This window comes from Oncorhynchus masou, chromosome 11, assembly GCF_036934945.1.
Source record: "Oncorhynchus masou masou isolate Uvic2021 chromosome 11, UVic_Omas_1.1, whole genome shotgun sequence".
Classification (NCBI taxonomy): Eukaryota; Metazoa; Chordata; class Actinopteri; order Salmoniformes; family Salmonidae; genus Oncorhynchus; species Oncorhynchus masou.
In genome coordinates, this window is record NC_088222.1 from 21682922 (window position 1) to 21710719 (window position 27798).

General features: G+C 44.2%; 1 protein-coding gene across 2 annotated transcripts in view; it reads right to left on the minus strand.

The window, feature by feature from the left end:
- LOC135548309 (PDZ and LIM domain protein 5-like) overlaps nt 1-27798 on the minus strand; it is a 116712-nt gene that overhangs the window by 38195 nt on the left and 50719 nt on the right. For both annotated transcript variants that reach the window (XM_064977775.1, XM_064977774.1), the window contains exon 3: nt 21558-21709. In XM_064977775.1, the coding sequence (XP_064833847.1) occupies nt 21558-21709 (152 nt within the window). The remainder of the gene's footprint in view (nt 1-21557; nt 21710-27798) is intronic.

Consider the following 27798-nt stretch of genomic DNA (forward strand, 5'->3'; position numbering starts at 1 on the left):
TTACAGCCTTGAGTCTTCTTGGGTATGACACTACAAGCTTGGCACACCTGTATTTGGGGAGTTTCTCCCATTCTTCTCTGCAGATCCTCAGCTCTGTCAGGTTGGATGGGGAGCGTTGCTGCACACCTATTTTCAGGTCTCTCCAGAGATGTTGGATCGGGTTCAAGTCCAGGCTCTGGCTGGGCCACTCAAGGACATTCAGAGACTTGTCTTGAAGCCACTCCTGCGTTGTCTTGGCTGTGTGTTTAGGGTCATTGTCCTGTTGGAAGGTGAACATTCACCCCATTCTGAGGTCCTGAGCACTCTGGAGCAGGTTTTCATCAAGGATCTCTCTGTACTCTGCTCTGTTCATCTGTCCCTCGATGCTGACTAGTCTCCCAGTCCCTGCCGCTGAAAAACATCCGCACAGCATGATGCTGCCAACACTATGCTTCACCATAGGGATGGTGCCAGTTTTCCTCTAGACTTGACGCTTGGCATTCAGGCCAAAGATTACAATATTGGTTTCATCAGACCAGGGATTCTGGTTTCTCATAGTCTGAGAGTCTTTAGGTGCCTTTTGGCAAACTCCAAGCGGGCTGTCATGTGCCTTTTACTGAGGAGTGGCTTCCGTCTGGCCACTCTACCATAAAGACCTTATTGGTGGAGTGCTGCAGAGATGATTGTCCTTCTGGAAGGTTCTCCCATCTCCACAAAGGAACTCTGGTGCTCTGTAAGAGTGACCATCGGGTTCTTCGTCACCTCCCTGACCAAGACCTTTCTCCCCCGATTGCTCAGTTTGTCCGGGCGGCCAGCTCTACGAAGAGTCTTGGTGGTTCCAAACCTTTTGCATTTGAGAATGATGGAGGCCACTGTGTTCTTGGTGACCTTCAATGCTGCAGACATTGTTTGGTACCCTTCCCCTGATCTGTGCCTGAACACAATCCTGTCTCGGAGCTCTACGGACAATTCCTTCCACCTCATGGCTTGGATTTTGCTCTGACATGAGGTTGACTGTGGGACCTTATATAGATCGGTGTGTGCCTTTCCAAATCATGTCCAATCAATTTAATTTACAACAGGTGGACTCCAATCAAGTTGTAGAAACATCTCAAGGACAATCAATGGAAACAGGATGCACCTGAGCTCAATTTTGAGTCTCATAGCAAAGGGTCTGAATACTTGTGTAAATAAGGTACTTCAGTCTTTTACTAATTAAACTTTTGCAAAAATGTCAAAAACCTGTTTTCGCTTTGTTATTATGGAGTATTGTGAGTAGATTGATGAGGAAAAATGTGTATTTAATCAATTTAAGGCTGTAACGTAACAAAATGTGGAAAAAGTCAAGGGGTTTGAATACTTTCTGAAGGCACTGCATGTAATCCATCAAGTCACATTGACATATGTTATGACTCAAGGAGCCATGCATTTCTGATTTATTGGGATCTTTTCCAGAGAGGTCTAGACATTCACAGAAAATATGAAACTGTGTTTTTCTGAATCAAATCCTCGAGGGCTATCCTTTAAAAGTCATGTCACTGAGGCTTCAAAAGTCAATCGGTCACTGAGAAAAACGACCATTCAAATCACACAAAAAATTCCTGTTAAATTCAAGGTGTGTGATCCAATTTTGTCTGCTGATATACCACATATCTACAATAAAGGTCTCTCCGGTCATTAGTCAGTAAGGGTGACTTCCCCCTGCTGAGAGGAGCATGGTTGTAATCAGAAAGAGAAGGCCCTTAGTTGTCCTCTCCCTGCTCACATAGAGAGCCTCATTCAGCCTGCCTGCATCCCTGTTCCATTTGCATAAACACAATTTAGTCCAGGAATCCATCTCTCAATGTATTCCACCCAATGGAATCAGGATGCTTCGTCTCATTTGATTCCAGCCAGAGGTTTAAGTCATATTAAATAGAACCTTAACGGTCACAATGATTTGGTATGTTGACGGTTAATGAGCATAAAAAATACTATTTCGAAGAGGAAAGCCGTTCAGCTTCTGTGACTCCCTCAGCTCATCAAGGTCACATTAGCTTAATCATAAGGGTGTGATTCAAACTACACGTTGTTTACATACTACTAAAGCTCATGTAGTTTAGTATGGTGCTTTATTTTTCACAGGCTGGGAAAGAGATAGGAAGACAACGAGGTCTGTGAATGAATAGGCTGGTAGGAAACTGGAACACACACACACTCCTGCAGGATAAGGAGATTGGAAGACAACGAGGTCTGTGAATGAATAGGCTGGTAGGAAACTGGAACACACACACACTCCTGCAGGATAAGGAGATTGGAAGACAACGAGGTCTGTGAATGAATAGGCTGGTAGGAAACTGGAACACACACACACTCCTGCAGGATAAGGAGATTGGAAGACAACGAGGTCTGTGAATGAATAGGCTGGTAGGAAACTGGAACACACACACACTCCTGCAGGATAAGGAGATTGGAAGACAACGAGGTCTGTGAATGAATAGGCTGGTAGGAAACTGGAACACACACACACTCCTGCAGGATAAGGAGATTGGAAGACAACGAGGTCTGTGAATGAATAGGCTGGTAGGAAACTGGAACACACACACACTCCTGCAGGATAAGGAGATTGGAAGACAACGAGGTCTGTGAATGAATAGGCTGGTAGGAAACTGGAACACACACACACTCCTGCAGGATAAGGAGATTGGAAGACAACGAGGTCTGTGAATGAATAGGCTGGTAGGAAACTGGAACACACACACACTCCTGCAGGATAAGGAGATTGGAAGACAACGAGGTCTGTGAATGAATAGGCTGGTAGGAAACTGGAACACACACACACTCCTGCAGGATAAGGAGATTGGAAGACAACGAGGTCTGTGAATGAATAGGCTGGTAGGAAACTGGAACACACACACACTCCTGCAGGATAAGGAGATTGGAAGACAACGAGGTCTGTGAATGAATAGGCTGGTAGGAAACTGGAACACACACACACTCCTGCAGGATAAGGAGATTGGAAGACAACGAGGTCTGTGAATGAATAGGCTGGTAGGAAACTGGAACACACACACACTCCTGCAGGATAAGGAGATTGGAAGACAACGAGGTCTGTGAATGAATAGGCTGGTAGGAAACTGGAACACACACACACTCCTGCAGGATAAGGAGATTGGAAGACAACGAGGTCTGTGAATTAATAGGCTGGTAGGAAACTGGAACACACACACACTCCTGCAGGATAAGGAGATTGGAAGACAACGAGGTCTGTGAATGAATAGGCTGGTAGGAAACTGGAACACACACACTCCTGCAGGATAAGGAGATAGGAAGACAACGAGGTCTGTGAATGAATAGGCTGGTAGGAAACTGGAACACACACACACTCCTGCAGGATAAGGAGATTGGAAGACAACGAGGTCTGTGAATGAATAGGCTGGTAGGAAACTGGAACACACACACACTCCTGCAGGATAAGGAGATTGGAAGAACGAGCCTGAGGGCAAAGTAGACGCATTTACCCCTTGTCAGTCTTTCTGTCTGTCTGAGCCAAGAGCAACAGTCTGGCACATGGCATCTGACTGAGTGATGAGAGACTGCTAACACAAGGCCCAGCTCTCTCAGCACCAGGACACAATGTGACCTCACACACACACACACACACACACACACACACACACACACTACAACTGTGTGTACCGCACTTAGCTAGATATACAGATGAGAATGACATTATGACATTTTAAGGACACGAACTGCCTAACATCACAACTGGATCCTGACCTTCCTGACAGGACGCCCCCAGGTGGTGAGGGTAGGCAACAACACATCAGCCACTGACCCTCACCACTGGGCCCCTCAGGGGTGCGTGCTTAGTCCCCTCCTGTACTCTCTGTTCACCCACGACTGCACGACACCGACACCATCATTAAGTTTGCTGACGACACAACGTTGGTAGGCCTGATCACCGACAACGATGAGACAGCCTATTTGGAGGTCAGAGACCTGGCAGTGTGGTCAACGTCAGCAAGACAAAGGAGCTGATCGTGGACTACAGGAAACGGAGGGCCGAGCACGCCCCCATTCACATCAACGAGGCTAAAGTGGAGCCGGTCGAGAGCTTCAACTTCCTCGGTATCCATATCACTAAGGATCTATCATGGTCCAAATACACCAACACAGTCGTGAAGAGGGCACGAACACGCCTCTTCGAACTCAGGAGGCTGAAAAGATTTGGCATGGGCCCTCGGATCCTCAAAAGTTCTACAACTGCACTATTGAGAGATGGAGAGAAAGGTGGCAAGAGATGGAGAGAGAAAGAGAGCGAGGGAGAGAGATGGAGAGACAGAGACACAGAGACACAGAGAGAGAGAAATAGAGTGATCCACTCTAGGTACAGTGAGGAGAGCTCTAATCTTATGGAAAGAGAGCTCTAATCTTATGGAAAGAGAGGAGAGGTGAGGATAGAGGGATTATTTTTGGTGTGAAAGCTTGTTTCCACTGCCAGTCTCACTCACATGATGTGTGTGTGTAATGATTAGTCCCCAGTCCTCTCAGCAGCATGCATGTGTCAAGGAGGGGTGAGGGGACATTAACAGCCAGAGAATTACGTCATAAGCATGAGGAGAAGACCAAGTCCCATCACACATGAAATATCATTATTTTTTTGTCTTTTTTATTATTATTTGTGTACTGTTCGGCATTTCACTGCATTGTTAGGAGCTAGTAACATTTCACTGCATTGTTAGGAGCTAGTAACATTTCACTGCATTGTTAGGAGCTAGTAACATTTCACTGCATTGTTAGGAGCTAGTAACATTTCACTGCATTGTTAGGAGCTAGTAACATTTCACTGCATTGTTAGGAGCTAGTAACATTTCACTGCATTGTTAGGAGCTAGTAACATTTCACTGCATTGTTAGGAGCTAGTAACATTTCACTGCATTGTTAGGAGCTAGTAACATTTCACTGCATTGTTAGGAGCTAGTAACATTTCACTGCATTGTTAGGAGCTAGTAACATTTCACTGCATTGTTAGGAGCTAGTAACATTTCACTGCATTGTTAGGAGCTAGTAACATTTCACTGCATTGTTAGGAGCTAGTAACATTTCACTGCATTGTTAGGAGCTAGTAACATTTCACTGCATTGTTAGGAGCTAGTAACATTTCACTGCATTGTTAGGAGCTAGTAACATTTCACTGCATTGTTAGGAGCTAGTAACATTTCACTGCATTGTTAGGAGCTAGTAACATTTCACTGCACCCGCTATATCAACTGCTAAACTTTGTACGCAACCAATAAACTTTGATTTGATGTAGATGTGTTTCCTCTGTCACACATACTCTTCCTTCCACCACACACAAGCTGCACAAAAACATACACACCAACACGCACGCGCACGCACACACACACACACACACACACACACACACACACACACACACACACACACACACACACACACACACACACACACACACACACACACACACACACACACACACACACACACACACACACACACACACAAACAGCTTGGCCAATCTGGGCCAGTAACTGTAATTTAATATAAGACAAACTCTCCCTTCCAGCGCATTACAAGCAATCGCATCCATTACACAGACAACTTGGACCGTTCCGATGCAATGTGGGTCCCACAGCACAATCAGTCCGTCTACACCTGACAGTTTACAACAGAGACAGATAACTAACTACCTGTAATAAATACAACATTTCCAGGCCGAAACATAGACTTCCAGGTTAATTATCAGGAGAATAAAGATTAAGTAGCAAAAAAACAGATGGTTTTAATATAATTTAATATTATTTCACAATAAGACATGCTCAATACATTATGAGGTTTATTAAGGAGTTTATAATGGTGCTCATGCCTGAATGCTCACAGCTGGAAACTAACAATATGAACATGATGTTATCAGAAACACTCAAAGGTCAACATGACTTTTACAGATTAAGGGGAAAAGCACGGCCACGGAAGAGAAACTCTGAAAAGTAAAAGTATGGAAAATACTGTCTCTCTCAAAATGTTCTTTCTAGAAATAGACATAATTTCCTCAGTTCAAGTTAAATGAGTCTCGTTTCAGAGTGGGACCATGTCCAAAGTAGTGAACAGTCCCAGCAGACTGACCCCTCTCACCCTCTCCCTCCTCCACTCAACATCTGACCACGGCCAGGCATAAAAGCATGAGCTCCGTATTACATTATAATGTCCTTTCCCTCACCCCCTCACCCCTACCCCCTTCACACAGCAGCTTCAGTCTACCAAGGAAACACTGGCCGTCTGTGTCTGGTTCGGAGCTTCCTCTCTTCTCCCCCTGTCTAATAGAGCTGCTAGCTAGCGTACGGCTGACTGGCTGCTGTGTAAACAGCAGGCCTGACTATACTGTACACTGTGACAGTGGACAAGCTGTACCAGCGGAGGAGAGCAGCACAGCAGGTGGACATGTGCTACATGACGCTGGAAGTCGCAGATGATTTACACACAAAACTGAAAGGCTGATTGGCCAGTCAAAAGGTATTCTGTACATTGAAAGAGAGGCCACGGAAACCCTATCTAACTTCATAGATGAGAGGACAAGACACAGAAACCCTATCTAACTTCATAGATGAGAGGACAAGACACATAGGGCCTATCTAACTTCATAGATGAGAGGACAAGACACAGAAACCCTATCTAACTTCATAGATGAGAGGACAAGACACAGAAACCCTATCTAACTTCATAGATGAGAGGACAAGACACATAGGGCCTATCTAACTTCATAGATGAGAGGACAAGACACATAGGGCCTATCTAACTTCATAGATGAGAGGACAAGACACAGAAACCCTATCTAACTTCATAGATGAGAGGACAAGACACATAGGGCCTATCTAACTTCATAGATGAGAGGACAAGACACATAGGGCCTATCTAACTTCATAGATGAGAGGACAAGACACATAGGGCCTATCTAACTTCATAGATGAGAGGACAAGACACATAGGCCCTATCTAACTTCATAGATGAGAGGACAAGACACAGAGGCCCTATCTAACTTCATAAATGAGAGGACAAGACACAGAAACCCTATCTAACTTCATAGATGAGAGGACAAGACACATAGGCCCTATCTAACTTCATAGATGAGAGGACAAGACACATAGGCCCTATCTAACTTCATAGATGAGAGGACAAGACACATAGGGCCTATCTAACTTCATAGATGAGAGGACAAGACACAGAGGCCCTATCTAACTTCATAGATGAGAGGACAAGACACAGAGGCCCTATCTAACTTCATAGATGAGAGGACAAGACACATAGGCCCTATCTAACTTCATAGATGAGAGGACAAGACACATAGGCCCTATCTAACTTCATAGATGAGAGGACAAGACACATAGGCCCTATCTAACTTCATAGATGAGAGGACAAGATACAGAGGCCCTATCTAACTTCATAGATGAGAGGACAAGACACAGAAACCCTATCTAACTTCATAGATGAGAGGACAAGACACAGAAACCCTATCTAACTTCATAGATGAGAGGACAAGACACATAGGCCCTATCTAACTTCATAGATGAGAGGACAAGACACAGAAACCCTATCTAACTTCATAAATGAGAGGACAAGACACAGAAACCCTATCTAACTTCATAGATGAGAGGACAAGACACAGAAACCCTATCTAACTTCATAAATGAGAGGACAAGACACATAGGCCCTATCTAACTTCATAGATGAGAGGACAAGACACATAGGGCCTATCTAACTTCATAGATGAGAGGACAAGACACAGAAACCCTATCTAACTTCATAAATGAGAGGACAAGACACAGAAACCCTATCTAACTTCATAGATGAGAGGACAAGACACAGAAACCCTATCTAACTTCATAGATGAGAGGACAAGACACATAGGCCCTATCTAACTTCATAGATGAGAGGACAAGACACAGAAACCCTATCTAACTTCATAGATGAGAGGACAAGACACAGAAACCCTATCTAACTTCATAGATGAGAGGACAAGACACAGAAACCCTATCTAACTTCATAGATGAGAGGACAAGACACAGAAACCCTATCTAACTTCATAAATGAGAGGACAAGACACAGAAACCCTATCTAACTTCATAGATGAGAGGACAAGACACAGAAACCCTATCTAACTTCATAGATGAGAGGACAAGACACAGAAACCCTATCTAACTTCATAGATGAGAGGACAAGACACAGAAACCCTATCTAACTTCATAGATGAGAGGACAAGACACAGAAACCCTATCTAACTTCATAGATGAGAGGACAAGACACATAGGCCCTATCTAACTTCATAGATGAGAGGACAAGACACAGAGGCCCTATCGAACTTCATAGATGAGAGGACAAGACACATAGGGCCTATCTAACTTCATAAATGAGAGGACAAGACACAGAAACCCTATCTAACTTCATAGATGAGAGGACAAGACACAGAAACCCTATCTAACTTCATAGATGAGAGGACAAGACACAGAGGCCTAATCTACCTCAGTAAAGTATAAGCCAACTGACAGAGACACAAAGATTTGGTCCCATTGCTGCCGATTACTCCTCTAGTCATCGTTCTCAAAAATTGTATTTCTCTTTTTTCGCATTGAACTAACATCTGAGCTAAGGGAGCACAAAAAGAGAGAAGAAAAGAGGCATGTGTGTATATGAACCAAACAGACAGCATGAAGACAGGTAAAAGACAAGCTGTGTGCTTTCTACTTGACTGTTTCTCTGTGTTGTGTTGTGAGCTACAGTGAGATGATGAGAGAGTGAAAGGCCAGTCTGTACTGATAGGCCTGAGAGCAGACTGGGATTGAAACTGACAGAGAAACACAGGGGTTATACACTGAAGCTTTTCAAAACGCTCCTAACACACAGCACTGTCAAAACACAGCCCCAAAGCTTTAAGGTTCCAAATTGTTAAATGATTTGTGCACACTGACACATTTTTTTTCTCTCTCTCTCTCTCTCTCTCTCTCTCTCTCTCTCTCTCTCTCTCTCTCTCTCTCTCTCTCAGTTCTTTGAGGTTTTGGATCCAGGTGCACCAGCCACATTATCAGGAGGAGCCGTGTAAACATCAATTATCATAGTTTCCTCAGGCTCCCTTCCACACCCTCCTTGCAGAACTCTCTGTCAGCTCTCTCTCAACCCTAGGAAGACATTTCCATATTTGTATTTATTTAACTAGGCAAGTCAGTTAATTAAGAACAAATTCGTATTTACGATGACGGCCTACCAAAAGGCCTACCTGCGGGGGCTGGGATTAAAAATAAAAAAATTAACACAATACAAATATAGGAGAAAACACACATCACCACAAGAGAGACAACACTACATAAAGAGAGACCTAAAACAACAACACAGCATGGTAGCAACACAACATAACAACACCATGGTAGCAACACAACATGGTAGCAGCACAAAACATGGTGCAAACATTATTGGGCACAGACAACAGCACAGAGGGCAAGAAGGTAGAGACAACAATACATCACACAAAGCAGCCACAACTGTCAGTAAGAGTGTCCATGATTGAGTCGTTGAATGAAGAGATTGAGATAAAACTGTCCAGTCTGAGTGTTTGTTGCATCTCGTTCCAGTCACTAGCTTCATCGAACTGAAAAGAGGAGCGGCCCAGGGATGTGTGTGTATTGGGGACCTTTAACAGAATGTGACTGGCAGAACGGGTGTTGTATGTGGAGAATGAGGGCTGCAGTAGATATCTCAGATAGGGGGGAGTGAGGCCTAAGAGGGTTTTATAAATAAGCATCAACCAGTGTGTCTTGAGACGGGTATACAGAGATGACCAGTTTAAAGAGGAGTATAGAGTGCAGTGATGTGTCCTATAAGGAGCATTGGTGGCAAATCTGATGGCCGAATGGTAAAGATATATACAAGCGAAGCAGAATGAGATGTGTTGTAGTGACATGTTGTCACTACAATCAAGCACACAGTCTTGATCGGCCAGTTTGTGCTTATGAATATGTTCTCAGCTCAAACCGTATTTAGCCTTTTGTGGGTTGTGAAATCCTTGATCTCATCAAAACAGGAAAGGGCAATGACATCGACAGTGCCATTATTGTAGACAGTAGATGTTACTGTTTATTGGCACAGTACAGTTATACAGCACACATGCTACTCAACTGACAAGTAGAGTAACAGTTAAGGCAGAAAAATAACGTACGAGAAATAAGACGCAAAGCACCTGTTGTTTCATACACACAGAATGCTTCAGATATATACCATCCCCATAAGGTGTTTCAAAGGGGTGAAATCATAGACCAGTCTACCCTTCCCCCTTATCCCTATGTTCATTAAACTTTCAGCCAGACCATTACTGCCAGGGCCCATCCCTGCTTACTCTCCCTTTTTCTTTCACACTGAGCCAGTGTCTGTCTGTCTGTCTGTCTGTCTGTCTGTCTGTCTGTCTGTCTGTCTGTCTGTCTGTCTGTCTGTCTGTCTGTCGGTCTGTCACATCCACCTCCAGAGTAGTGTCTGTCTGTCTGTCACATCCATCTCCAGAGTAGTGTCTGTCTGTCCATCACATCCACCTCCAGAGTAGTGTCTGTCTGTCTGTCACATCCATCTCCAGAGTAGTGTCTGTCTGTCCATCACATCCACCTCCAGGTTTCTCCTTCTCTTTCCCTCCCCATCCCTCCCTCTCTTTCTAATGCTGAGAGATTGCAATAATAATCCCTCTCACTAATTCTCTCAATTCAATTCAATTAAATTCACTTTATTGGCATGACGTAACAATGTACATATTGCCAAAGCTTATTTTGGATATTTACAATATAAAAATAAATAAAAATGAGAATCAAACTTGTCAACGGGACAACAGTGACAACAATAACCAAGGGTGAAAATAACCATACATTCAACAATAACAATAAGCATACAGTAGAGGACATGTGCAGATTGATTGGTCTGTCAGACACTGTCCCTCAACTTCTGGCAGGCAGCAATGTAGTGCGCTGCCAACCCACAGCTCTCTGCGTCCTCCCCCAACAGGACGGGTAGCCTATCCTCATCAGAGAGGTCTTTGAAACCTTGAATAAGGGTTTCAAATCTGGGGAAATGACACTCTCTAATTGTTTTATATTTTTGACATTTAGTCAGGAAATGCAGCTCCGTCTCAGGTTCTGCTGTGGTGCAGTGGCTTCACAGCCTTTCCTCTACAGGGAGCCAGGTTTTCCTGTGTCTACCCTTATCAATGGCAAGGCTGTGCTCACTGAGCCTGTACTTTGTCAAGGTTTTTCTAATGTTTTGATCAGTAACCATGGTCAAATATTTAGCCATGGTGTGCTGTCAAATTAGGAACAGAGAGCACTGCATTTTGCTTTGTGCTTGTGTTTCCCAATAAGCAATATAGTTTTGTTTTGACTTTTTTTGTTACCTCTCCCTCTCCCTCTCCCTCTCTCTCAATCTGTGGCAATAAATAAACATCAATTATCATAGTTTCCTCAGGCTCCTTTCCACACCCTCCTTGCAGAACTCATTGTGTTAGTTCTCTCTCTCAACCCTGGGAAGACATTTCCATACAAGCAAAGCAGACAGAGATGTGTTGTAAATTGACTGGTTGTCATTACGATCATAGCACACATTAGGCATGATCGGCCAGTTTTTCCTGGATGGGAAACCTGTTTTTCTTTTCTGAGGAATTTCTGAGAGAGAGGGTCAGAAACCCACTAATCGGGTGGTCTCTATGTGTAACCAGTCAATCTAAGAAGAAAATCATGCATAATCTCACTGTAGCTTACTTTGAGATACCCTCACAGTCGAACTAGAGCTAGGTCTGTACATGCTCTCCATCACTCTGCTGATACGTGGAAATACTCTCTCTCCAGCCCTCGAGCCATGGACATGAACTGCTAACACGAGACAAGAGATTAAAGCGTTCTTGGATACCCAGTTGCTATCACCTCGTAAAGTCTGCTAATCAAAGTGGCATGCTAGCCTAGCTCCTAGCCTCCCTAGTTAGGGTTAGTGTGTGCTGCTCTGTGGCTCAGGGGGTGTGACAAAGGGGGGGCGTTGAGTGATAGAAAGAATACATCTGGCAGAGGATAACTGGTGGATATAAAGTGGTGGTTTCTCCAGCATGGGATGAACACAGCAGTGTGGATGATACTGGTTTCTCTCTCAGAAGAAAAAGGGGCTAACCTCTATGTCCTCACCCAAACTAGCCTTTATCATCCAGTCAGATCTGAGCTGCCTGAAATAGATAATAAGATGATAGTTGGAGCTGTATAATTAGATTTCAGTGCAGCCTTTGATGGTATTGATCATTATGTGTTATTGAAAAATCTCACTTGATATGGCTTTACATCACCTGCCAACAGACAGTTGGAGAGTTATTTATCAAATAGAACTCAATGGAAGTTTCTCTAACAACAGATATGTACAGTGCGGTATCCATCAGGGCAGTTGCCTTGGGACGTTACTCTTCTCTATTTTTACAAATAATTTGCCACTTAACTTACAAGAAGACTCAAGGCTGTAATCGCTGCCAAAGGTACTTCAACAAAGTACTGAGTAAAGGGTCTGAACACTAATGTAAATGTTATATTTCTTTATTTTGAATACATTTGCTAAAATTTCTATAAACCTGGCTTTGCTTTGTCATTATGGGGTGTAGATTGATGAGGGGGAAAAAACGATTGAATACATTTTAGAATAACTGTAACGTAACAAAATGTGGAAAAGGTGAAGGGGTCTGAATACTTTCTGAATGCACTGTATTTGTACGCTTTGTGTGGACCCCAGGAAGAGTAACTGCTGCATGTGCAGTAGCTAATGGGGATCCTAATCAACTAAACTAAGCCTCTTTGATCAATGGTAGAACAACACATTGGATGACAAAGAAAGAACTTTAAACCCAATAATCTGTCTCCTCGCTATAACATGTTTTCCTAAAGAAGACTCATTCATAGTGCCCTGAACCATAAATGTATTCTGTAATTCTCGCTATAACATGTTTTCCTAAAGTAGACTCATTCATAGAGCCCTGAACCATAAATGTATTCTGTAATTCTCGCTATAACATGTTTTCCTAAAGTAGACTCATTCATAGAGCCCTGAACCATAAATGTATTCTGTCTCCTCACTATAACATGTTTTCCTAAAGTAGACTCATTCATAGAACCCTGAACCATAAATGTATTCTGCTCACAGAATATCAAACATGACCGTATGAGATGACAGTATGTCACCATGTGATGTCACATGCTGGCCTGGTTTGACTCAAAGTAATTCATCCTAGGGCACCGCCGCTGTTATGTTGTCAAAACTACAACCAATCAATACAACTCTTGTCACATCAGTCAACAGTATAAAAATTATAAATCACCCAGATATGTGTAAAAAGTTGTGTTGACAGATCTAGAACTGGGCCCTAGAACTGGAGCCTAGAACTGGACCCTAGAACTGGAACCTAGAACTGGACCCTAGAACTGGAACCTAGAACTGGACCCTAGAACTGGGGCAGTTCCACTGACTAAGACTGACATTACAAACAGAGCGAAGCACTTGGGAAATGCAAGGGGTGCCTTCCAAATTGTAAACAACCTAAAAGTGAGTAACTGTAAACCTATCCTCCTGAACCAATCCTCTGGCACCATTCTCAACTGAGTTTGTAAACAAAGGCAGTCCATACAATATTAAGAAAATATTGTCAGGAAGGGAATGCGGTCAGAAATTATTCTTTTCACATTGCTGAATTGACAAGAAAATGTACAGATGGTGGTTTTGGCGACAGGGGGGAGGAGAATGAAGAGGGTCAGGGAGAGGTGGAATTATGGGTGATTTGTTTCACACTGCCAGAGAGAGCACATATTGTACCATGATAATGTCACGCCCTGACCTGAGAGAGCTTTTTATGTCTCTATTTTGGTTTGGTCACGGTGTGATTTGGGTGGGCATTCTATGGTCATTTTTCTATGTTTTGTATTTCTTGTATTCTTGTATTTGTTTTGGCCGGGTATGGCCGGGTATGGCCGGGTATGGTTCTCAATCAGGGACAGCTGCCTATCGTTGTCTCTGATTGGGAACCATACTTAGGAAGCCTTTTCTCACCTGTGTTTTGTGGGTAGTTGTTTTCTGTTTTGTGTCTGCACCAGACAGAACTGTTTCACTTTGTTATTTTTGTTCTAATGTTCAGATTTGAATTAACATCATGAACACGTGCTGCGCTTTGGTCCTCATCCTTCAATAGTCGTTACAGATTAGGTATTTTATTAGGATCCCCATTAGCTGTTGCAAAATCAGCAGCTCCTCTTCCTGGGGTCCACACAAAACATGAAACATATAATACAGAATGACATAATACAGAACATCATTAGACAAGAACAGCTCAAGGACAGAACTACATACATTTTTAAAAAGGCACAGGTAGCCTACCTATCAATGCATACACACAAACTATCTAGGTCAAATAGAGGAGAGATGTTGTGCCGCGAGGTGTTGCTTTATCTGTTTTTTGAAACCAGATTTGCTGTTTGTTTGAGCAACATGAGATGGAAGGAAGTTCCATGCAATAAGGGCTCTATATAATACTGTATGATTTCTTGAATTTGTTCTGGATTTGTGGACTGTGAAAAGACCCCTGGTGGCATGTCTGCTGGGGTAAGTGTGTGTGTCAGAGCTGTGTGTAAATTGACTATGCAAACAATTTGGGATTTTCAACACATCAATGTTTCTTGCAAAAATAAGAAGTGATGCAGTCAGTCTCTCCTTAACTCTTAGCCAAGAGAGACTGGCAGCATAGTATTTATCTCAGCCCTCTGATTACAATGAAGAGCAAAACGTGATGCTCTGTTCTGGGCCAACTGCAGCTCAACTTGGTCTTTCCTTACAGCACTGGACCACACGACTGGACAATAATCAAACAAACATTGGTGACAGCACCACCACTTGAACTGCCTTGCTGTCTACAGTATCTAAACAAGGAAAACAGAAACCTGGCTCCCGTAACATTTCACCACTTTACCAGTAATGATGTATTCCCAGAACATGCTATCCCCTAAAACTTCAATTAGCCATGTACTTAGACATGTATTATTTCAGATCATCAAACACATGTCTTCACCAGTACAGATATGAAGAATGAGGGTTTGCTACATCGCTGAATCCCATGTGCATCATCATCGTCTAACATGGCCTGAGTGTTTGATATGTCCTTGTTCCCTTATTACACTTGCTAGATTACAGACAGCTGTAAGATGGGGTCTATTTTCCTTTTCATTATAGTTAAAAGACTCCTTAGTGTAGCGTTGTGGTGACAGAATGAGAGGACACGTGAACCAGGCGCCGTGCTGCTCTTTCAACAACTTTTACAGCTTGGGCGGTGTAGCATGGCGGACTTGTGGAAGTGTTCCCCCCACATCTGTCATGTAGCTGTAGGACTATGATACTCACAGCTATGGAACACACTGGAACAGTGGCGTTGAGCTTTCCGCAACCAAGCAATAAGGCCTCTCCGCTCAGCAGCTTCACAGCTCTTCCTATATGGGGTGACTATACTGTAGCACCAGAGGTTTGGTTATTTTTACTACTTTTCTTATTCAAACAGAACTGATTCTATATGACCCAAGTGAATAGTTCTGAGAGGGCTAAATTAATCATCTGTAAAGATTGACTGAAGTGGTCTCTGATGTCTTTAACTTATTAAATGAAAGCCCAGCATACAAATCATTTCTTCACATTTATGGAAATTCTTTGGAATTTCCAAAACACAATTCCACCCCCACCTATTAGGGACAGTGTTTTAATCACGGATTACAAGGTACCCGTTGGCTTCCTTGCAAATAGAGCCTAAGAAGTGTTTGAGCAGCACTTAATTGCTGTAACAGCTCTCCAGAGAACTTATTCAAATGTATGCAACTCTGATGTCATGTCCAGCATTCCTGTTTCATTTGAAGGTTGTGAAGCTTTCCTCACAGTTCACTTAAACCTAAGCAGAGCCATCCTAGGCAAAAGCAGGTCTGTGCTAAATGAAATGTATCGACTGTGTCACTCCTCCTCAGAAGGCAGAGCTCAGTATAGTCATGTTCTGGGTGGATGACTGTGGTTACAGTTATAACAGAGAAAGTATCACAGAGGGACCTCTCTCTCCTCCCCCTCGATACTCATGTTTAACATCAACCTGGGAATGGATTGGGTTTGACAACAGACAGACGTCTGGTCTGATGAGTTCTGCACATTTCCATTCAAAACTGCTGAACAGCATGTGCCATGGTCCAGATCCTCCACTGTACTGTACACTACTTCAATACAATGCCATTTCAAGGCTTTTTCACACCCATGTGCATTTAGTGAGTAACTAAATAAGAGGTAGTCTTTTAATTTGATGTAAACGTCTTGACTGGACCGACATTGACTGGGGGTTAAAGGTCAGGATCTCATTGGGTGTCCCTGAGGAGGACAAACTGCTTCTAATGCCTTTAACCTTGGTGAGATGAATTTCCTCCTCCCGCTCTTGTGTCTTTATGTCCATCCAGGGCCACTGTATTGTGTTTCTGACCAAACCTTTCCCCAACTGTGTATGTAGTATTTCACACACTGCATCAAATTATACTGTGCTTGACGAGACACACATACAAAGAGATATATAACGTGCAAACTAAACAAGTTAGAGTGATAAATCTCAACAGCGTCATCATTCATAACGTCCCTGCATTCCTGAGAAGGCCCCAGGGACAATGACAGGGCAGTTATGTATAGCATAAACAGAGCAGGCCAAACTCAGAGACAGTTTAAAGTACTACCAGGTTCATCGGCTCTCAACCATGAAAAATATACTTGTTTATTTATTCGGCGCATAGAGAAATAAACCTTTCTGACAAGGCATTGACTCGTAACTGCTAAATGTAAGTGGTGTTTCATTTGGGTAATGGTCCAGAAGGAAATCTGTTTTTCCATAAGGCATTCACATAATCCTTTTATATTTCCCTGAAGTGTGCCTTAAATACAGTTTCAGACAGAATCAACAAAGTCACATGCAAACTATGTGATCCTTAAAAAAGACACACTAGAGCACTTCTGTCATGGCCTTACGTTAACTAGCAGAGTACCCCGTACAGTAGAACCCACAGGAAGGAGTCATACAGCAGTCTGGAGCAGCACTTCTGTCGTTGCCTTACGTTAACTAGCAGAGTACCCCGTACAGTAGAACCCACAGGAAGGAATCATACAGCAGTCTGTAGCAGCACTTCTGTCATGGCCTTACGTTAACTAGCAGAGTACCCCGTACAGTAGAACCCACAGCAAGGAGTCATACAGCAGTCTGGAGCAGCACTTCTGTCATGGCCTTACGTTAACTAGCAGAGTACCCCGTACAGTAGAACCCACAGGAAGGAGTCATACAGCAGTCTGGAGCAGCACTTCTGTCATGGCCTTACGTTAACTAGCAGAGTACCCCGTACAGTAGAACCCACAGGAAGGAATCATACAGCAGTCTGTAGCAGCACTTCTGTCATGGCCTTACGTTAACTAGCAGAGTACCCCGTACAGTAGAACCCACAGGAAGGAGTCATACAGCAGTCTGGAGCAGCACTTCTGTCATGGCCTTACGTTAACTAGCAGAGTACCCCGTACAGTAGAACCCACAGGAAGGAGTCATACAGCAGTCTGGAGCAGCACTTCTGTCATGGCCTTACGTTAACTAGCAGAGTACCCCGTACAGTAGAACCCACAGGAAGGAGTCATACAGCAGTCTGGAGCAGCACTTCTGTCATGGCCTTATGTTAACTAGCAGACTACCCCGTACAGTAGAACCCACAGGAAGGAGTCATACAGCAGTCTGTAGCAGCACTTCTGTCATGGCCTTACGTTAACTAGCAGAGTACCCCGTACAGTAGAACCCACAGGAAGGAGTCATACAGCAGTCTGGAGCAGCACTTCTGTCATGGCATTACGTTAACTAGCAGAGTACCCCGTACAGTAGAACCCACAGGAAGGAGTCATACAGCAGTCTGTAGCAGCACTTCTGTCATGGCCTTACGTTAACTAGCAGAGTACCCCGTACAGTAGAACCCACAGGAAGGAGTCATACAGCAGTCTGGAGCAGCACTTCTGTCATGGCCTTACGTTAACTAGCAGAGTACCCCGTACAGTAGAACCCACAGGAAGGAGTCATACAGCAGTCTGGAGCAGCACTTCTGTCATGGCCTTACGTTAACTAGCAGAGTAACCCGTACAGTAGAACCCACAGGAAGGAGTCATACAGCAGTCTGGAGCAGCACTTCTGTCATGGCCTTACGTTAACTAGCAGAGTACCCCGTACAGTAGAACCCACAGGAAGGAGTCCTACAGCAGTCTGTAGCAGCACTTCTGTCATGGCCTTACGTTAACTAGCAGAGTACCCCGTACAGTAGAACCCACAGGAAGGAGTCATACAGCAGTCTGGAGCAGCACTTCTGTCATGGCCTTACGTTAACTAGCAGAGTACCCCGTACAGTAGAACCCACAGGAAGGAGTCATACAGCAGTCTGGAGCAGCACTTCTGTCATGGCCTTACGTTAACTAGCAGAGTACCCGTACAGTAGAACCCACAGGAAGGAGTCATACAGCAGTCTGGAGCAGCACTTCTGTCATGGCCTTACGTTAACTAGCAGAGTACCCCGTACAGTAGAACCCACAGGAAGGAGTCATACAGCAGTCTGTAGCAGCACTTCTGTCATGGCCTTACGTTAACTAGCAGAGTACCCCGTACAGTAGAACCCACAGGAAGGAGTCATACAGCAGTCTGGAGCAGCACTTCTGTCATGGCCTTACGTTAACTAGCAGAGTACCCCGTACAGTAGAACCCACAGGAAGGAGTCATACAGCAGTCTGGAGCAGCACTTCTGTCATGGCCTTACGTTAACTAGCAGAGTACCCCGTACAGTAGAACCCACAGGAAGGAGTCATACAGCAGTCTGGAGCAGCACTTCTGTCATGGCCTTAGGTTAACTAGCAGAGTACCCCGTACAGTAGAACCCACAGGAAGGAGTCATACAGCAGTCTGGAGCAGCACTTCTGTCGTGGCCTTACGTTAACTAGCAGAGTACCCCGTACAGTAGAACCCACAGGAAGGAGTCATACAGCAGTCTGGAGCAGCACTCAGTTCTACTCTGTGTTGTTAAACTACTGCTGTTTGATTCATAGATTTTTATTCCCATTAACTGTTAAAGAAAATACAGATCACTAAAGGACAAGAACACTACTTATATCTAAACTAATAACACTACGACTAAAGAAAAATATGACTATTTTATAAATCATAAGAAAGTGAAAATAAATAATATAAAAAAATTCATAATATTAATTTAAAACATTCAAGAACAATGTGTGTGTGTGTTTGTATGTGTGTGTGTGTCTTCACAGTCCACGTTATTCCTTGAGGTGTTGTTTTATCCGTTTTCTTAAAACTGATTGTTTGACTGAGTTACCTGAGGTGGAAGAGAATTCCATGTAGTTGTTGCTCTATGGAGTACTGTGTGTCTCCAAGCCTCTGTTCTGGACTTGGGGGCTCTGAAAAGACCCCAGATTGTGTGTCTTGTTGAGTTTTGAGCTGTATGTTAAGTGGCTGAACAGACAAGACAATTTGAATGGCCTAAGTAGCAGTTCATTCTTAAAATAAACTAATTTGTTCAAAACCGTTCAACTGTTGTCTTTCACACTTTGCGTCAACTACTCACTACATTTTATGCATAGCAATGCTAGCTATCTGTATCTTATGCTTTCAGAACTAGATTCATTCTCTGATCCTTTGGGTGGACAACATGTCAATTCATGCTGCAAGAGCTCTGATAGGTTGGAGGACATCCTCCAGAAGGAGTCATAATTACTGTATAAGTCTATGGAAGGGGGTGAGAACCACGAGCCTCCTAGGTTTTGTATTGAAGTCAATGTACCCAGAGGAGGATGGAAGCTAGCTGTCTTCCGGCTACACCATGGTGCTACCGTACAGAATGGTGTTAAGGTGTTTTAGTCGATTATTTGGTGATGTGAATATATTTAGCATAGTTTTATCTAAAAATGAAAACATTTTAATGTTTCACTATTTTCATTTTGGTCCCCCCTTTCCTCCTCTGAGGAGGCATGTTTGTTCTAAAAAGCATATTCCTGGACACCTGAGTGGCGCAGCGGTCTAAGGCACTGCATCTCAGTGTTTGAGGCTTCACTACAGGCTCGGGTTTGATTCCAGGCTGTGTCACAACTGGCTTCTGGGTTAAGCGGGTGGGTGTTAAGAAGCGGTTTGGCGGGTCATGTTTCAGAAGACACATGAATCGACCTTTGCCTCCTCTCCTGAGTCCGTTGGGGAGTTGCAGTGATGAGACAAGAACGTAATTGGATATCACAAAAAAGGGGGTAAAATACAAATAATTATATAAAATAAAAAGTATATTCCTATCTGAATGTTTCAATGCATGATAGAAAGTAAAAAAACGTAGCGCCGATATTATAGGTCATACCTTTTGAATGCTAAGGGCTAGAATCAAGCTGTGTTCTCTGAGGAAAAGATGGAGACTTGGCTACGTTGACGACAGAACATGGCTAAGAAATGCAGTAGGGAAAGTGGGAGGGTTGAGTGGGACTATATATTCAAAGACAGACTACTTTTCTATACTGAAAGAAGAGAAGAACATAGCTAGACCTTTGTTTCACTATTAAACTCAATGTCATTGTTTCTAATTTGACTCCTTGCTGTCCCCAGTCCACCTGGCCGTGCTGTTGCTCCAGTTTCAACTGTTCTGCCTTATTATTATTCGACCATGCTGGTCATTTATGAACATTTGAACATCTTGGCCATGTTCTGTTATAATCTCTACCCGGCACAGCCAGAAGAGGACTGGCCACCCCACATAGCCTGGTTCCTCTCTAGGTTTCTTCCTAGGTTTTGGCCTTTCTAGGGAGTTTTTCCTAACCACCGTGCTTCTACACCTGCATTGCTTGCTGTTTGGGGTTTTAGGCTGGGTTTCTGTACAGCACTTTGAGATATCAGCTGATGTACGAAGGGCTATATAAATAAATTTGATTTGATTTGATTTAATTTCATAAAGCAGCTTGTGTTTCTTAACCAGGAAGAGGGTAGCAAACTAGAATGCTGGTGGTGGCGAGTTAGCTACGGGGAAGCGAGAGAATCGACTGTGCAACGTGTATAATCGGAGGCGGAGTTAGAGCCGAGCCTGTCTGCCCACACTCATCACTTGCTCCTCCGCAGCTCACCAGCTGATGTAGGCTGAGTGCAGGGTGTGGCTTGTCCTTCCCACTGTTGAAGAGAACTGCGCTGTGCATCTGTGCTGCTCATACTAATTGTCCTTATCACTGAACATTTCTCAATCTCTCCAAAAACTATTTTCCAGTACAGATTTTAGTCACAGAGATAATTTTGTCTCATTTTAGTCAATTGAAATGAAAAACAATTTCCATTTAGTTATAGTTTTTTCTGTAAATATTTAGTCAGTCGTCAATTGCCATTGAAAAATTGGTCTTTGACAAATATTTTTGTCACAATTTTTGATAAGGAAATGAACACTGGTGTGTGTGTGTGTATGAGTTTGTGCGCTGCCTCTTACTTCTGCAGGGTGAGGTTGAGGTTGTCAGTGCAGGCTTTGATCTTGTTCTGGGCCTCCAGGTGGTTCATGCCGTTGGTGGCGATTCCGTCGATAGACAGAACTACATCTCCCACACTCATTTTGGCTTTGGCTGCTTTGCCCCCATCGGTCAGCTGTAAAGACACACAAAACCAAACATACAGGTTGAAATAAAATAATAAAAATATACTGTACGCTTGCATTCATTCACTATAAAATTACAGTAGTCCATCACTATCCCAGGACTGGGAAATTCTATGCTAAATTGAGCATAGCTTAGTGTATTTAACCTCCCTGCCCTGGAGACTCCCAGTGCCTACTGTATCAGACTCTAAAGACTGATATACAGAATATTTCTCTTTTCTTTCATCTTCCTTAAAACAACTTTCTTAAACAAACATTCAGTATGCATGAATTCATTTCAAACTGTGCATTCAACTCTATTTGTTCAGCTCTCTTACCACAGAACATCTGACAAAGGGCTAAGAAGGCCTGACCAACCCTGCAAAGCAAACCCTGTGAATAAAAAACAGGAAATGATCGTTGTTAAATTATGAAACTACGCAATAAAATATTGATTTATTATTGTATATTGGCCAAGCAGCACTGTGTTCTCTCCCTGTGGTGTCATATGTAACCTTGGTTATGTACCACAGGCCTTTTCTCTCTCTTTATGATGCTGGCCACTTATCAGCTGGGCCCAAAATAGACCAAGCAAACTCTCCTGAGACACACAGTCAGACAGACAGACAGGTCCTTTACACATGCTGTGTGTACAGTCAGAGAGACAGACAGGCCCTCTACACATGCTGTGAATACAGACAGACAGGTCCTCTTTGATCTGAGAAGGAGGGAAGCATGTCATATATCTGTCCGGACAGCTAATGATTTGACTATCTAGGTCCTAGGTGGCATGTATGTCTCTGACTTCTAAATCAAACAGTGGATTGAAGTAGAACACATTCCAACACTTTTCCACCAGGGACTAATGCACTCTATGTTCTTCTAACCCCCTTGGCTTTGATTTAGAAAGAAAGGTATCCCCAAGGTGAAGACAGGCCGATGGCCATATGTTACCCATAACCTTTGATTAGAGATGCTTATGATGAAGATGTTCCCATGAAGTTACAATCTCCTGACAAAGCTCCAGTTTACTGTAATGGCCTAAAACATTGGTGTAACGGCCCAAAGCAGGGGTGTAACGGCCCAAAGCAGGGGTGTAACGGCCTAAAGCAGGGGTGTAATGGCCCAAAGCATGGGTGTACCGGCCTAAAGCAGGGGTGTAACGGCCTAAAGCAGGGGTGTAACGGCCCAAAGCAGGGGTGTAACGGCCTAAAGCAGGGGTGTAACGGCCCAAAGCATGGGTGTAACGGCCTAAAACATTGGTGTAAAGGCCCAATGCAGGGGTGTAATGGCCTAAAACATTGGTGTAACGGCCCAAAGCAGTGGTGTAACGGCCTAAAACATTGGTGTAACGGCCCAAAGCAGGGGTGTAACGGCCTAAAACATTGGTGTAACGGCCCAGAGCAGGGGTGTAATGGCCTAAAACAGGGGTGTAACGGCCCAAAGCATGGGTGTAACGGCCTAAAACATTGGTGTAACAGCCCAAAGCAGGGGTGTAACGGCCCAAAGCAGGGGTGTAACGGCCCAAAGCAGGGGTGTAACAGGGGTGTAACCCAAAGCAGGGTGTGTAAGCGGGAGGGTAATGGCCTAAAGCGGGAGGGGTGTAACGGCCTAAAGCAGGGGTGTAACGGCCCAAAGCAGGGGTGTAACGGCCCAAAGCAGGGGTGTAACGGCCTAAAGCAGGGGTGTAACGGCCTAAAGCAGGGGTGTAGAGGACCGCACATAAACTCAGCAAAAAAACAAATGGCCCTTTTTCAGGACCCTGTCTTTCAAAGATAATTGGTAAAAATCCAAATAACTTCACAGATTTTCATTGTAAAGGGTTTAAACACTGTTTCCCAATGCTTGTTCAATGAATCATAAACAATTAATGAACATGCACCTGTGGAACGGTTGTTAAGACACTAACAGCTTACAGACAGTAGGCAATTAAGGTCACAGTTATGAACACTTAGGACACTAGAGGCCTTTCTACTGACTCTGAAAAACCCAAAAAACCAAAAGAAAAATGCCCAGGGTCCCTGTTTATCTACGTGAACATGCCTTAGGCATGCTGCAAGGAGGCATGAGGACTGCAGATGTGGCCAGGGCAATAAATTGCAACGTCCGTACTGTGAAACGCCTAAGACAGCGCTACAAGGAGACAGGATGGACAGCTGATCGTCCTCGCAGTGGCAGACCACGTGTAACAACACCTGCACAGGATAGGTACATCCGAACATCACACCTGTGGGACAGGTACAGGATGGCAACAACAACTGTCCGGGAACGCACAATTTCTCCATCAGTGCTCAGATAGGCTGAAAGAGGCTGGACTGAGGGCTTGTAGCCCTTTTGTAAAGGCTAGTCCTCACCAGACATCACCGGAAACAACATTGCCTATGGGTACAAACCCACCGTCGCTGGACCAGACAGGACTGGCAAAAAGTGCTCTTCACTGACGAGTCGCGGTTTTGTCTCACCAGGGGTGATGGTCGGATTCGCGTTTATCGTCGAAGGCATGAGCGTTACACTGAGGCCTTCACTCTGGAGCGGGATTGATTTGAAGGTGGAGGGTCGGTCATCATCGGACTGAGCTTGTTGTCATTGCAGGCAATCTCAACGCTGTGCGTTACAGGGAAGACATCCTCCTCCCTCATGTGGTACCCTTCCTGCAGGCTCATCCTGACATGACCCTCCAGCATGACAATGCCACCAGCCATATTGCTCGTTCTGTGCGTGATTTCCTGCAGGACAGGAATGTCTAGGACCTGTTGGATTGGAGGGTGAGAGCTCGGGCCATTCTCCCCAGAAATGTCTGGGAACTTGCAGGTACCTTGGTGGAAGAGTGGGGTAACATTCACAGCAAGAACTGGCAAATCTGGTGCAGTCCATGAGAAGGAGATGCACTGCAGTACTTAATGCAGCTGGTGGCCACACCAGATACTGACTGTTATTTTTGATTTTGACCCCCCCTTTGTTCTTGGCCGTAGTTTGCCCAACCCTGGCCTAAAGGCTAGCCATATGACTGTATTATCTAATGTATTCTATCTATGGTCAAGGTCAGACTGAGGTAGACAGTAATCTACTAGATCCCTTAATCCTCTGTGTCTGCTATGTACTGGGAAAAAATTGTGTTAAATACTACTGTTTGCTTGATCAGATCACCAGTGATAAGTTGTGATGTAGGGCCTGAGAAACGATGAGGAGGGATGTTGCTCTTGGAGGAAGGATGTGATTTTATCTGAGCTCCAGTAATGACTTCAGCTAACTGCCTGGTCTGTTGTGTTGTGAAGGAGAGGAGAGGAACGACTGGGGGACATAAAAATGGGTACAGTAGATCATAGTTTCAGTCTGTGTTGTTATCTATGAAAGTACAAAGCGATAAGCACTAATCGCCTGAAGTCACCTTAGATCTATGTTCATTATGATGAGGGCCTGTGGGGAAGGTTTCAGAAGTGCAGACTATTTAGAACAGGAACAGAGATTTTATTGTATTTAAAATATAATCTCAGTCATGAGATATACAGTAGCTTAAGAGTTTTAGGACTTACAGTAAATCGTAAACTATAAAAACTATTAAAAAACGAATAATGTACATTCCTGACAAATGCAACACCTTTTCCCTTCCCTTTACTATCCATTAGACCCTAATACACAGCAAACCCACAAGAGTAAACTACCACCCGTTTGTCTGACCCAGGCGACCGGCCAGCCTGAAGCTGTATGCTGGCGCTAACACAGTAACACAGGATATGTCCTGACCGGAAGCAGCCTGACGAAACCATGATGACGGGGACGACTATCTCCCAGGTGTGGCAGGCGGCGATGACACAAGCCTGCCTGGCATTCAGCTCGTCAATCACTCAACACTTCCCCTGTACACTCCACACGCCCCCGTACACTCCACACGCCCCCAACACCTGAGGAGACATTACACTGGACCAAACAGAGCTCAGAACCGCCTGCTCAGAACCACCTGCATCCATAAAATAACATGGGTAGCTTTATTATGCAAGGAACCTCACCTCTCACAGTTATGTTATATGGGTCTAAATTCCTGTGGTTTAGAGGGCACACCAATGCTAGACATACATTGAGTGCACAAAACATAAGGAACACCGTCCTAATATTAAGTTGCACCCCCTTTTGCTCTAAGAACAGGGCATGGACTCTATGCGGTGTCGAAAGCGTTCCACAGGGATGCTGGCCCATGTTGACTCTAATGCTTCCCACAGTTGTGTCAAGTTGGGTGGATGTCCTTTGGGTGGTGGACCATTCTTGATACACACTGGAAACTGTTTAGCGTAAAAAAAACAGCAGCGTTGCAATTCTTGACACAAACTGGTGTGCCTAGCACCTACTGTCTCCTCACCTTCATCTACACTGATTGTAGTGGATTTAACAGGTGACATCAATAAATCGTTCTACATGGAATGACCTGGTCAGTCTGGTCAGTGGGTGACTTGAGTGGGTTGAGTCACTGACGTTATCTTCCTGTCTGGGTTGGCGACCCCCTTGGGTTTTGCCGTGGCGGAGATCTTTGTGGGCTATACTCGGCCTTGTCTCAGGATGGTAATTTGGTGGTTGAAGATATCCCTCTAGTGGTGTGGGGGCTGTGCTTTGTAAAAATGCGTGGGGTTATATCCTGCCTGTTTGGCCCTGTCCGGGGGTATCATCGGATGGGGCCAGAGTATCTCCTGACCTCTCCTGTCTCAGCCTCCAGTATTTATGCTGCAGTATTTTATGTGTCGGGGGGCTAGGGTCAGTCTGTTATATCTGGAGTACTTCTCCTGTCTTATCCGGTGTCCTGTGTGAATTTAAGTATGCTCTCTCTAATTCTCTCTTTCTCTCTCTCAGAGGATCTGAGCCCTAGGACCATGCCTCAGGCCTACCTGGCATGATGACTCCTTGCTGTCCCCAGTCCACCTGGCCGTGCTGCTGCTCCAGTTTCAACTGTTCTGCCTGCGGCTATGGAATCCTGACCTGTTCACCGGATGTGCGACGTGTCCCAGACCTGCTGTTTTCAACGCTCTAGAGACAGCAGGAGCGGTAGAGATACTCTGAATGATCGGCTATGAAAAGCCAACTGACATTTGCTCCTTGATGCACCCTCAACAACTACTATGATTATTATTATTTGACCATGCTGGTCATTTATGAACATTTGAACATCTTGGCCATGTCCTGTTATAATCTTCACCCGGCAAAGCCAGAAGAGGACTGGCCACCCCTCATAGCCTGGTTCCTCTCTAGGTTTCCTCCTAGGTTTTGGCCTTTCTAGGAGGTTTTTCCTCGCCACTGTGCTTCTACACCTGCATTGCTTGCTGTTTGGGTTTTTAGGCTGGGTTTATTACAGCACTTTGAGATATCAGCTGATGTAAGAAGGGCTATATAAATAAATTTGATTTGATTTGGAGTGCCAACAGAAGTGGATCTTCAAAGGTAAGGCATGAATTATATTGTTATTTCTGACTTTTGTGTCGCCGCCGGCGGGTTGAAATGCAATTTTCATGTGTTTGTTTGATGGGGTGCACGAAGGGATCACTAAGAAGTTAACTTGACATACTAGTGTAGTGTCTGTGGGAGACCTGCAGCCCATCATGCTGAAGCATGCCGAGACAGACAGAAGCAACATTTTATAGAGGGTGGACCTCTCTTCTCTATCTGTCACTATTATTATAATAAAGGTATAGTGTATCGGGTCTTAATATAAGCGGGCTAAACTTCCTCAATTTGTGATTACATCACCAAAGAGGGAGGATACCTCTCGTTCCACAACAACAGCAGCTGTTGGTGTTTTCAGGCCACCTCATCACAGAGTCTCTGAGTCACATTAGTGATTATTCAGCCAGAGGAGAGCCTCAGCCTAGTCTGTCAATGAAGCAACTATTCACTCCATTCACTGCATTGTGTGCAAGGTGGAATAAAGGCTGCAGGTTGAGCAACATGACGCTGTGAAGACCTGAACACACAGGATGTTCTCTCCCTCTCTGGCTCCGCTGCCCAGGAATCCCTCTGATTCAGGAAGTTAGATAACCTCAGTAGGTAGAAACAAAGGAATCAAGAGCAGACTGTTCTGTACTGTACTGCCTGGAAGTCAGGATTGCTATAGCGTAGG